Source organism: Petromyzon marinus, chromosome 33 (assembly GCF_048934315.1).
Source record: "Petromyzon marinus isolate PM22_M1 ecotype Great Lakes invasive population chromosome 33, UKy_Petmar_22M1.pri1.0, whole genome shotgun sequence".
NCBI lineage: Eukaryota > Metazoa > Chordata > Hyperoartia > Petromyzontiformes > Petromyzontidae > Petromyzon > Petromyzon marinus.
This window is the reverse complement of record NC_133699.1, coordinates 5,888,952-5,902,771: the sequence shown is the minus strand read 5'-3', so window position 1 is coordinate 5,902,771 and position 13,820 is coordinate 5,888,952. Positions and strand designations below refer to the sequence as shown.

The window sequence follows — 13,820 nt, the reverse complement described above, 5'->3', positions numbered from 1 at the left end:
TGTGAAGGATGTGATCCCTGACATGCAATACCCTGGCGTCTCAAAATTAAGCTGCGGCAGTAGTTACATTGGGGAAACTAAACGACATGTCTCGGACCGTGTTCGTGAACATAAGGCAGATCTGAAATACGGTAGGACCAATACCTCGGCCGTGGCTGATCATTGTGTTAATGCGGTGGGCTGACACGAAATTGATTTCTCAAAGACGAAGGTACTTTGCAAGTCAACTGGCCATCAACAAAGATTCGTTCATGAAGCCATCCATATATAATGAGACGGATGACCTCTTCTGTTGCGATTGAAAAGTCGTTTTTTTGTTATTTTTTTTGTTATTTTCTTGTAAACTATCTACGTGACTTTACCGAAAGACCCAAGAATATGAATTCCTGAGTCACGAAATCTTTAAGTCAAGATTTAAAAGCTGTATAGATAAGTGGGCCTTATCTGGTAAAAAAGAAAATTACTTCAGTTCCACACTGGCCAGATATTTTGTAAGAAGTATGAGTATCCTCATTGTACACCAACATATGAAACCTAACTGTGGTGTTACCCATCTACACTGCGAGGTGGATAGGGCCAGGGCAACTTAAGAATCTGGCACCATTCTTTCAACTGCTGCACCGGGAGATCGAGCCGTTGACCTCTGGATTATCAAGTCCAGTGTGAAAACCAGTGCACCACAGAGGCAGCAAAATGAGGCAAAAAATAACCAATTCTACAGTCAATTCTCGAACCTGAATAATGACATTTTATTGAATCGCTGGTGCTTGCCGGTAGGTGTGGGTGAAAGGTTATAATGCCTGCAAATTTTTGCTGCTTCCAGCTGCCATGATGTGGTAGCGGTAAGCACCTGCAGCAGCAGCCCATTGTGCAGCGAGCCACATCGCTGGAGCCCGTCAATAATGAATGAGAAAGTTTCCGTGATGTTGATCGTCCCATTGTCTGCACTGTGCAATTTCCAAGCGGAATTGCCCTTTGCTCATCTAAAAGCCGTGCTGGGAAAAGTGAACGTTCACAGTGTGATGTTTGCACACCGTACCAGGTATGGGCGCCGGATATCACAAAACCCGGACCGGTTCCGATATCACTCGCCCGCCGATGTTTGCCATCGCTGGGAAACGAACAGTGCGCCAAGCACAGCGTCTCAAACACAACAACAACCGCCTTTCGCCACCAAGTGGCAGTGACATCACGGCACTCGTCTCAAACGCACACACACACACACGTTCGCTTGCGCGCCATTCTCACCCTTTCTTCGAGACGTTTTGCGGGACCTGCTGGGGATCGGCGGGGCGGGTCAGAATGGGATTGTGCGGTGCGCGCAATGCAAGAGCGTCTGTCCGTGTTGTGCAGGGACGTGGCGCTGGAGGAGGAGGAGGAGCTGACAGGCGCTCTGCAGAGTCAGAACGCACAGCTCAAGAGCACCCTGCTCGACCTCTACAGAGGCAAGACCTCGCAGCTGCATGCACGACACTCGGTGTTTTACCTTAACTGGGCGGTGGTGGCGGTGGTGGTGGTGGCGGTGGCTCCATGCACATGGCCTGACATCCAGCGCTGCGGAGGCAGCGACGGTTGGTGAATCGCACGAATGTTGCGAAACTCCCGTTCCCGTGGGGTGTTGTTACGGAGGTGCCATTTCCTGGTTTTTCCAGGAGAAGGCAGTATAGCAAGTGGACTAATTGTAATCCATTTCCATTGCATATGTGGGTTTTCTTGGGTGCTCTGGTTTTCTTCCTACAGGTATAATAAACACTCGTACATGGCTGAAGGCATGTTTAAAAAAACCCACTTGCAGAACCCTCCTAGTCCTTCGACTCAATGTGGCTTTCCTGTGTATATCGGTAATTATATTGTTCTTATCTCAACGCTCAAAATCCACGTTAATCGTCTTCGTAGATGTGTTCTCTCATTTGGCTGCCAGTCCGTAACCAGTCTCGATTCACGTACACGTTAGAGCTGTTGAAATTGCCTCGGTCGAGATTCCACTGGCGGTTGCTACTTGCATCACAACACGATTATTAGTGGATTATTGAGACAAGTTGTGATCGCGAATTGATTGAATCACGAAATTGTTAGAAAGGACTAGTGGCCAGTCTTTGAGGATGCTAAGACGTTTTCTTCAAGCCATGCTCAATCCACTGCTGTATCAAGGCTTTTTCCAAGATTTTCGCTGTCTCATGGTCTCAGGATGTAACAATTCCTTCTAGGATGTGCACGTGGGCCGATATCCTCACCCCCGTCTTTGCAGTGTCTCATGGTTCTTTGATAGTGGATGACACTTTTGTGAATTTTGATTTAAAGCTTTCGTGACTGCAGTAATTCATATTCTTAGCTCTTTCGGTAAAGTCACGTTGAAGGGAAACAATAAAATAATAAAATATATATAAAACAATAAAAATTCTCACGACGTTTCGACCATAACACAAACGGTCGTCACGGTCGTCATCAGGTGTGCATTAATTAATGCAAACCGACACACCTGATGACGACCGCTTGTGTTATGGTCGAAACGTTGTGAGAATTTTTATTGTTTTATATATTCATGTTAAAAAGCCTACATGTTAAACTGTTTTATATATATTTTATTGTTTCCCTACAACGTGACTTTACCGAAAGAGCTAAGAATATACTTTTGTGAATGTTACATTATATTATCTTAATGACTGTACATTAACCACCCAGTTTGTGTTGAAGCAGTTTAAGAACAAGTATTAAAACTTTTAACGTTGGGTCGTGCATGCAGGTCCATTGGTAACATTGTAAAATAAAATTGCATCTGTAGAGGGCAGTGTTAGTCAACAGTTAAGACATTTTGTCAAAACTTCCACTGTCTTTATAATTTTTACTCTCTTTTTACCCAAGGGAAAACCTCGTCGAGTCTCGTGAAACACTTTCAGGAGAGTCCCGGCACATTTTTGCAGCGCGGGGCGATGAATGCCACGTAGATTCCAACCCAGTACCTTTCACTCAGTCCTATTTATGATTGGTATCTGAATCTGGTCTCGACTTCCATTTCAGTCGCTTTGGCCTAAAATGAGGAAGTAGGTTAATAATAATAACAACAACAACGTACATTTTTATAAGGCCCGTTTCATCCGTAGATCCCAATGCGCCCTGTGTATGGAATGCAGGAAATACACAACCAGGGTAAACGGTCAGAACCCGGTCGCGAAGGCCAATTTTAAAAAGTTTTCAAGACAGATTGAAATAACTCTAACGACTGTTGTATTACCAAAGGCAAAGCATTCCATGGGCTGGGTTCTGCACAGTGGCAAAAGCCCCATCACCATTAGAAACAGAGCCGTGACCTTGGGAGCACTTAGAAGAAAAGGATCCGAAGATCGAGGGCATCGTTGGCGTATGAACATGGATCGGTTCCTGCAAATATTGTGGGGCTAACGCATTGGGGGACTCGTAGGTCAGCAGCAGGATGTGAGGGTTGTGTGTAAGCATCGGTTCTGGGAAGACAAAGGTGGCTGAGTGTCTGTGGTGATAGTCATACCCACTCCCTTGTGTACTCCGCAGCCCCTAATATAATTTGCTTCAGCTGTCTCTGCGATGTGCGTGGAGTTCTTTAGAGTTTTTTGGAGGCAAGTGCCAATTCGTCGATAGCAAACAATTATGATATTCGTGTAGAATTGTGCGTGCTGCATTGGATTGCTTACGATTGATGCAAATGATATTCTTATGTTCGAGTTGGTGTCACCTATACAGCACTGTTGAGGTAGGCAACAGGAATTCAGTCAGTTAAGGCCCAAAAGCTGTACTATTAAGTTCAAGTTTATTTTGTATATATGTATGTTGAGCTTCTTTCGCACCATACGTAGCCAACCATGCTAATCGGAGGTTCTTAACCAGGCCAGAACCCAAGAGACCTGGATGAGTCATTTGCAAGAGTGCCCTGGGGCATTGGTGTGCCGGTCGGGGGATGATGATTGCTGTGTACAATCCCAGTTGAGTACTTGTGGTACTTTGAGGTGAAGAGAGGGGAAGTGTCGTCCGATGGGATGATGGGAGCTCTTGATCCATGAACCTGCTCTTGATTGGAAAACAAGGAAATCATAGGCTATTGATAAAATGAAACGGTACGCGCGAGGTAAAAGAGAAACCATCCAAACCAAACGGTAAAAACGAGACGTAAGATAATTTGATTCTTGACTCAAGTCGTGATCCTTGAGCCGTGACAGTTCGTCGATTGATTTTGGGGGGGGGGGGGGGCGATTGTGACATGCCCCCCCCCCACCCCCATGTTGTCGATGTTGCCACTGTTGATGTAAGGTTCATGTTGAGCAACTTTTTTTCTTCCTCCCTAAGACGTGTCGAGCATTTAGCTCATTTCTGAGTCGTGGGAAGAAAAAAAAAGGTGAACTTTCTGAGAAAGAGAGAGTCCTGTGACTCAGTTGAGGTCTTTCTGGACAAACACGCCACATAAAGGATCACTCTCGTGTTTGTCAAGATTAGAGGTGGGCCCCTATTGTCATAAGGGGTGACCTGTGCACAGTGTAAGGCCAGGTGGGCGAGTGGGTGGGAAGTTATTGAGTCGGCGGTCGGTCGTCTTGGGTGAGGGTTGCACGGGGTGGGCTGTATGTTGTTTGGTTAGATAACTGGCTAAGCAGCCGGGTTAATCTTTGTTTTTAATATTTAAAAAACCTCCCCCCCCCCCACCAGTGTTATACCAAGTGCTCTCATTGTCTTGTCATGAGATGAATGATTCAATTTAAATCTGTCGCAGGGCAGTGCAGAGCATGGCCCGTGGAAGTGGATATTGCAGAGGTACTTCCGAAAACACTTGGAAGTGACGTCTGATCGACAGAGGAGAAGGGCAGCACCTTCCCACCCCCCACTGCCACTGAGAATGATGCTCATTCGATCATTTTAGTTTCTCAGATACAATTTCACCGAATGAAGCTCGCAACCAGATTGAATGTATAATGGTAATATATGCAGCCATTCGTCTTGTTCTGGCCACATCACCCCTTTGCATGACATGGCCGACCGTCATAGGTGCTCGGTAACTGCACTTGCCCCAACATCCTGTAAATGGGGAATCTTTGTTCGTGTATGTACGTTGTATGCCTCAACGTGCACCTGACTTGGCACAGTGCTGTGGTGACGTCACTGCCACTTAGTGGCGTTTGGCGACTTGGTTTTGTACATTGAACTTCTTTCGCACCGTATGTAGCCAACTGTGCTAAGCGGAGGTGTCTGTGTGTATTTGCAGGTGTGTGTGCGTGGAAGTGGGGAGTGGTAGTGTAGTGGTTGGCACGCTGTGCTACGAACCGGGTGATCCGAGTTTGATTCCGGCTCACGGCCAACATCAGTGACGAATATCTGAACTCGTCCTGGGCCTCCCCTAGGTCGACTTAGCCTCAAATTAGTACCGGGTGTGGTGTGTAAACATCGCCACAGGGAGACAAAGGCGGTCAAGTGTGTTACAGGCCACCAACCCCCTCGTTTACCGTGCCGGCCTTCATAGGTGCTCACTAACAGCACTTGCCCCAACAGTCTATTAAGGCTATATGGGGGGGGGGAATCTTTGTGTGTCACACACGACTTAGGGAGCGCTGATTTCAATGAACTACTTGATTCAAGCAAGCACTACTGCTGATGAGACACTGTAATGTCGAAACCTGCCCAGAGTTTTTTTTTCTTGTACTGAATCATTGCTGCTGAAATGATTCACTCCCAGAAGGCCGTGGGGCCCGATGGGTTGTGTAAAGCAATAACTCGTCTTCGTTTGTGGAAGTGTAAAATGCCGTGGTTTCATCGGAGGAGCGTTCACGAGTCCGTCCCCGGGCGCCTCTCGCACACAGGGAACGCGCAGGTGAATCAGGAGCTGCGGGAGAGGCTGAGCCCTTGCTCCAAGCCGTCACCGCGCAAGGCCGAGCGGGAGATCGCGTCGCACCGGCAGTTCGCCCGCGAGCTCGCCGCGCTCGCTCTGCCGTGAGTCAAAGAAAAAAGTGACACGCGAGGTGGGCCAGCTGGTCCGCGGGTCAAAGGGCAGAGCCACTGTGGGACCATTTATATTCGAAATGGTGGCGTACGCCCCCCGTGATTTGTACCGGGGTGTCGGGCGTCTCGAACTGATGGCGTCAGTCCGGTCACCCAACAACAGCACACACACACACAGACACAAAAAAAATAACATTGCATCATATTTGGTTCGGCACTTGCGTTGCGAAATTCCAGCTCTGAAAATTGTCATTTTTTGTAATCGGGGCCGGATTATGACTTGCTGGGGCCCTAAAGCTATGTCAAGCTTAGGATTCGTAAATCGAGGATTGCTTGTATATTTTTGTCATATTGGAATGAAAATAACCTTTTTAAGAGTCTTTTTTTTTCCTTATCGCCTTTACTTTTCAACCTATTATGTAAAACTTGAAACTTATTTTTTTTATCTTTTTGGAATTTAGAGGTTCCCTCGTAATGTGAGACCCAAAGCTGTAGCTTCACTTATGCCTAAATCTGGCATTATTTGTTATTTGACCAATTTCACCCTGTGGATCAGATGTCACTTGAAGGGATCTCGGAGGTAGCTCTGTGGTATTTGCTTCCATGGATCCGCCCCTTTACACGAAGGCTTGCTTTACTGTCGGTGAAATCTCAATAAGTTATTTGGCCATAATTGGCAATCGCAGTCGATCGATCGTCATACATCATCAGCAAAGGGCTATTAAACCAGCCGACATCTTCAGCAAATAGTGCTTTTGCTGTCATTCCTGTGTCAGCGATAGGCTAAACAGTTAAAAAAATATAGAGAATATAAAAATAAATAAGATTAATAATGAAATTAATACTTCCAACTCGAATCCAACACCAAATCTGTATATGTCATTTTGCGGTGATGCTCTTATACACGAGATAACTTTGCGTCTCTCTAATTTTTTATGGCATATTTAAAAGAGGGCAACCACTCAGGAAACGGAGCGATGAAATTGGCTTGTGCTACAGGCGCCAGACTGATCACTTACGTAGCAGCACCGTGAGAGATGGGCTATGGCTTGGGGAGAAGCCTTCATCGAGCAGTAGACTGATCGTTGCCAACATCGATGATAACGGCCTCTGACTCGGTTTAAATGGAGTTAACGAATGAATTGACGATTGAACGGACGTATGCTTGGCCGTGGCCGTTGTGCCGTACGCAAGAAGAGGCGGCAGCAGCTGCCGTCGTTGTCGGAGGGGCGGTCACCTCCGTCCGACGATTTCATCGGACAATGGGCCATGTGCGCGATCACACGCCGGCCGCGCGTGTTTCACACGATCCACCGGAATGCCGGCCGGAACGCCGGCTTCCCAGCAGCAGCAGCAGCAGCACCCCCCTTGTACCCTGGATTGGTGCCTGGCACTGCTGGCGATGCCGGCGCCGGCCTCAATGGGACTCGAACGTTGGGGATAATAAATCTGGGTGCTGTCTGCCCCTGCCCACCCACCCCCCCCACCACCCTCCTTTTTAATTCGTACAGCTCGGTCTCGGGGATGTCATCGAGCGAGCGATCGATTTGAATTTCCCCGCGAAATAGAAACAAAATGCACGGGGTTCATCAGAAATCTATTTCCGTTTAGCGTCCCACAGGCGAGTTATTATTTCAATACTTTGTTTGGCTTGCATCTGTGTGCAAGCAATCTTCTCCTTCATGTGGCATTTGAAAAGAAAGAAAGAAAGAAGTGGGGGGGGGGTTTATAAGCTACGTGTTGAGTGTGGAGAGCCATCGAAGGGGGCGTCGTCTGGGATCACCAGATGCATTCCGTTTGCACCTCCTGCAAAAGCATGGTTCGGGGGGCAATGATTGATGATGTGAGCGATGGATCGCACTTCGCCGCAGTTTGACTCGCACAGAGACCCACAGACTCGAATAGAGGTCCATACCAGCCGAATCTGCCACCTGTGTATGTGTACAAGCAATGCGCAACCCTTGCAGTAATTGAACCAGCAGGCATGTGGCGATACAACTCGTTTGAGTCTGCACGATGTGGTACGTTCGCTTGGATGGAGAGTCGCTTGCTGGACGTTATGGTTTGTAGACTAACGCGGAATTTCCCTGTGCCCCGGGTCGTGATGCATGCAGGACGATCGCGGCCTCGCGCATGGATCCGGAGACCACGGATATGGGGAAGTCATTTGGCGATGAGGAGGGGAGCGTCGGCGCAGCGAGTAAGAGGCGCCACCTTTTACCGCAGTTGTTTTGGTGTTGTTCACTCGTGCGATCATGTGGATGCTTAAAAAAATATGTCCATGTCTACCTGCATATCAAACTGCCTACTGACCTACTTGTCTACCAACCCACTTATGGAACTATCAACTTACTGATCCACCTACCCACTGACAAGTACTTACTCGCCTACCTTGTGACCCACTGCCTTTCTATCTGCTTACTTGTCTCCTGACCAACCTATCTCCTGACCTATCTGCCCATCTATTTACCCACCTACCTAGATGCTTATCGACCTTCTGACCCACTTGCCTACCTCTCTATCAACTTACCTACCCATCTACCTACCTACCTATCTACCAATCTACCTACCTATCTGCCCATCTACCTACTGACCTACCTCCTCACCCATGAGCCTCAACTATGTGTGCGTATTGAAGAGATAAGCAGACGGGTTTAATTAGTTGGACCTGTCAAGATATTATTATCATTTCCAATCCAGAGCAGTCAGCCAATGTGTGCCCAAATATTACATGCGTCAGTCACGCGTCAGCTGCCAACCACGTATGTTTATAACGCACATTAATCACCCGGAATTAAAACGGCATGGTTTTGTTTATTGTGCCATTTATCATTTTGATTGTAAATGTGTGTATATATATGCACGTGAAAAAAATAGTATTGTTCATTTTAAAAATTTCCGCTCGTACCCATCTGGTCGTTGGCGTGGCGTAGACAATGGTTGACATTGCGTTCAAATTCTTAAGTGATTTTGCGGCTCAAATGAGCTCTTTCCCCGACAGCTAGTCGGGGAAATTCCACGTTCATCACATCTTTCCAAGGGACAATGACGGGCGACTTCCCCACTAACTGGTGTTCATTTTTACTAACCCTGGATGGAATTATGGAACGAGTCAACCCCCAACCAGGATTCGAATTTCGCAATCTTCCGATTACGAGCCGCTCTGTCTGCCGTCACCTGGTCATGTGGATGAAAGCGGTTGGATGCTGTGCTATATTCTGAAGTTGATTTTACCTCTCTCCCTCTGCCCATGTAGGGTGCTTTTGACGCGCGACTGAGGCGCAAACAATTGCCGACTGAATTAGAACGACCTGCGGGGATGAGCCACAACAAACACGCAGTTGTTGTTCACGTCTTTATGAAAAAGGGGGCCACATTTGCCACGCGAGAATGTCTGCGTTTGGACCCGGACGTGGGCTTGTGGCGAGAAAATATTTTATTGAACGTCGTCCTTCGTACACCACAAGTCTAAACGACAAAGCGTTGATGCATTGTCGTTGCACTTCCGCGATGTACTAATGTGGTAGGGACATGTTGCACATTTTCAGATGAATCTAAAAAAAAATCCTAAAATATGGCCGAGATATGAAATTTCAGATCATCTGAAAAAAATGTTTGTTTTGGATTGATCAGAAAACATGATATCACAGGACATGACGTCACTTACTGTGATGTCACTTCCATGGTGGAATTTTTTTGCTTTTCCTTTCAAAAGGGCCGTCACATGACGACATTTTTACGATTCGTCATGTCAAATTTGCTTGAGATATTTGAAATATGGCAAAAATTTTTATATTTTTAATTTTAATTCGACGATCAACATTTACAACTTTTAAATGTATTATAATTAATCCATCAAAAATTTACGTTAATAAAATGTAAGCTGTTAAAATCCAAGCAAAATCTTAACTTTTACCTAAAATCCAAAAAGTCATTGTCTGAAACTCATCTCCACAACATAGATAATTAGGCAGTAGCAGGTAGCTAATGTCGTCGCACTGGTGTCTGACAAAATAACAGTTCTGGTCCGCATTTCAATTTGGCGTTTACTTTGGAAGCGCCGCGCTCTGCGGGGAGTGCATGCGGCGGTCGCGCGGCCTGCGTTTAAATCTCTCTCCCTCGTGAGACGCCGCCACCACCACCACCGCTGCCGCCGCCACTGCCCATAAATAGTTTCTGCCGAGGTTTGCGATTGTGCCTCGAGTTTGGAAAAGTCAACTAGCGTTCAAGTAATACCAAAGGGAACAGTTTCCATGATAATGGACGAGAAGAGTGACTTTTGAATCGGCGCCTTTCGCAGATTTTGCCTCCTAATGTCATTACACCGCGAAAGTGGCTGAGAAAAAAAAACGAGAGCAGAAAAGAAAAGGGGCCCTCCCGGCGGCGGCCGCACAATGCGGGGAAGGCCGAGCACGAGTGGGAAAGTAAACAGCGCCGGGCGGGGGCCGGCCCGCAGCTATGGAGCACGATTCTCTAAGAACGCCGTCCGAGCGTTTGTCTTGCGTCTGACGAAAATGCCGGTATCCTGGGCAGGGGACCGCGGCAATGGGAGCTCCTGGCGACAGGCCCTGGAAGGGTGGGGGCAGTGGTGGGGTGGGGGAGTGGGGGGGCACGCTCCCTGTTTGCTCAAGACGAGAAACAAAAAAGCGGAGAGAGCGGACGGGTAGAGGTTCTAGTGAGTGAACGAGCGTGCGAGAGAGAGAGTGAGACGCAGAGAGAGAGAGAGAGAGTGTGGGGGGGGGGGGATTGATACAGGAGGGGGAAAAAAATGATGCGAGCGAATGCGGGGAGCAGGAATTCCGATGTCACCGCGTTTCTCGGAGTTGTAGCGGAGGACGCTGATTGAAAGCGGCGCTGCACTCTTTGGTGTGACGACGATGATGGATGTGGCCCGCCCGGTTGGACGGCCGGCCGGCCGGTCGGTCGGTCGCCGTGCCATGGCGGACTTTGACCGTCGCTCGGTTTTCTGTCAGAGCCAGCGACCAGACGGGTACCATTGTGCCGCTCGCACATCAAAGCCAGCCCCCAGAAAATGTTTCCAGATAAGGGCTTCGTCGGTGCCCTTTTGTGATGTGGCTCGCCCATGCTGGCGCGAACATTTTTATTCGTCAAGCCGATTTGGCAATCTCCCCCGTGTGGAAAAGTCCACATGTCATCAGTTTTGTTTTTGACAATGCATTTTTTTTTGGAGAGCTGTGAACAAAACCCATTTTTTTTTTAAAATACGTGCACCGTGTGAAGTAAAACGACGTTACGATTTAAACACGAAGCGATCACCCGTAGTGATTATTGTCGTTGCGTTCACAGCAATTTAGATTTTTAAAAGCAACGCCGGCTATTCACACCTCCGTTTTTGCGATGTGTTGCTCGTTTGTGGTGAAAAGTCATCGTAGTCGGCCTTTCCGAGCACAAGTCTTGGTCTTGTTGAGGTGGTGGTGGTATTACAGGTCTTGGCGGCAATGGTGTTAGTGACAAAGCTGATGATGGTTATAGTTTTACCCATTTCCTCCAGAATTATGATCTGCTCTGCGATTAGGACTCTCCCAAACTGTGTAGTAATCGATGATTAATTTGGGTCAATAATCAGAATGGTTGCACCCCTCACTGACTGAGGCGGCTCGTTTCTGACCAAAAACGTGGTTTGTTCCCCTCACTGCGAGGCCACCGGCATTCGTGTTTCACGGGCAGTGCAAAGCGTTCTCGCTTGGATCTGCAGTAGGGGTGGCTCGGAGGTCAGAGCCCCGAGCTGGCACCGACAACATCCTCTGCGTCCAACCACTTGCCTGTGATGCAACCGGTGGAACGAGTTGCGAGTTGTTGATCTCAGCCCAGCCACCAATGACTGCACGATAAAAAGTTTCGTGAAAAATGTTGATCCTGGACTAAATTCTAAAAAAAAAAAATTTGGTTTTGATTGTCCAGGTGTCCCTTGAAGGGATCTCGGATTGATCTCTTTGACGCTCACTTCCACAGGCCATCCTCTTTAACACTCAACCTTGCGCTGCTCTGTGAGATTTCCAAGTGAATGTTTAGTCTCGTGATGCGCGGTGATCGCACAGTCGGAATAACGTTGAGGAAAAAGACAAAACACTTGTTTGTAAACTGTGGACCGCAAGCTCTCATTCCGGACCTTCAACCACCATCACCACCACCTCTCCTCGCCCCTCCGCCAGACCACGCGCCCCTTGAGAACACTCGCTAAGCCGCGACGCGGACGTTCTCGTTTGCTTGACGGACGGGCGAAGCGCTTGACGGGCGAAGCGCTTGGCCGGCTGGCCGTCGGAGGGCCTCCCGCGGAGGAGATGCCACACACACACAGTGGGTTTACACAGACTGTGCAAACAGGTTATAAACCAGCCCGATGCAAACGCACGCGCAGCCTTGGCGAATTACCGCGAGCTGTTTACCCCCCCAATCTCAGCCCCCGGGGAAATGTTGTCGGTTCTACTGTCATAGCTCGGTGGTGGTGAAGTGGTGTTTGAATTATTAAGCGAGTTGCCAATAACCCCCCCCCCCCCAGCATTTTAAAGTATATAATAATTGGTAATTTACAGCCTTATGCCACTTCATCACCAAAGTTGGTGCTGGCATCCGTCGGATTAACCGCAGTAGCACAGCACTGTGCTGTAAAACTACCAGAAGGAGTGACCAATAAACAGGGCATTGTTTTAAGCGCGGTTCGCTAAAATAAGATAATACTGTGTTGTTCGTTTTTATAGCGTTGGTGGATGAAGGTCTCCATAATCATACTGTGTAGGCCATGTGGGTTGTTTGATCATACTTTATCATGCCGGTCCGTTGACAAAGAGGGAGGGGAGGTACCCAGGACTGCTTCTGATACCAATGTTCAGCCATGTTTGGGATTTGAACTCTGATTTCCGGGTTAACAGTGCAGTGCGTTAAGCGCTGCACCACCCCCAGCAATATAAAACAGTCGTGTAATTAGTAATTTGCAGCGCTTTGTTAAACCACTTCTGGAGGAAGCCCAATTCAAACAATAATGAAAACACTGCTAATATCAGGAATCTGTTGGAACATATATTCTCCCTTGTCTTAACAATGGCAATGGATCTCACACTTCACAGGCTGTGCGGCCTGTCATGCGACCGGCATCCCACCCCGCACCACTCCCTGCTGACCACAAATCTCTCGTCATATCAATATCGATTCAATAACATTTCGTTGCCAAAGATCACATGTTCTTATCAGACCTCGAAAGTTTAGCAAGGTTGGGCCGTGCCTTCGCCTACCCTCACTGACCAGCATGGTGAAGTATGGTCAAACAACCCCCTTCACCCTGCACGGCATGATGGGAGGCTGCATCTAGCAGTGGATTCACTAAAGGGCTGTCCGGGTGTGTTACGTAATTTAGGGGCTCGCTAACAATTCCCACCCAACAGCCTGTGGTTTGACAAAGAGTGCTGTACATGATACATGGAGCAGAATTGTCTTTGGTCTCCTTCACAAACGCCAGGTGGTGGAGCATCGGACCCACTGGATAAACGGCCCAACTCTAGTTCTTCATCATTGGAGGAGGACGAGGAAAACGAGGATGTGGAGGAGGAGGAAGATCGCAGTATTTCTTCACCGAGTTCTGGCACCAACGAATCCCGGCTACTCTCACCGGGGCCGTCCTCTGTCCCTCCTCGGCCGCTCCCGAGAACCTCTCTGCAGGTGCTCATACTTTTGTTATTCTGTTCATCGGGCTTCACCTTCGCATTCTCATAGCGTAGTCGCCTACAGCGGTCGTACATGTATTCAATGTTGGTGTGAGGGGTGTGCAGTTTTTCCCCCCCTCAATGTTATCGGATCGGTCAATCGGTGAACCCGGGAAATGTTTCAATATAACCATTGCCATGTTCGGTTTT

At 48.0% G+C, this 13,820-nt stretch overlaps 1 protein-coding gene across 1 annotated transcript in view; it reads left to right on the top strand.

Moving 5' to 3' along the window:
* The window catches only part of LOC116948361 (uncharacterized), a 39,436-nt gene that overhangs the window by 6,972 nt on the left and 18,644 nt on the right, over positions 1-13,820 (top strand). The window contains exons 2-5 of the mRNA XM_032964965.2: positions 1,354-1,445; positions 5,814-5,943; positions 8,067-8,152; positions 13,427-13,626. Of these exons, the coding sequence (XP_032820856.2) occupies positions 1,354-1,445; positions 5,814-5,943; positions 8,067-8,152; positions 13,427-13,626 (508 nt within the window). The remainder of the gene's footprint in view (positions 1-1,353; positions 1,446-5,813; positions 5,944-8,066; positions 8,153-13,426; positions 13,627-13,820) is intronic.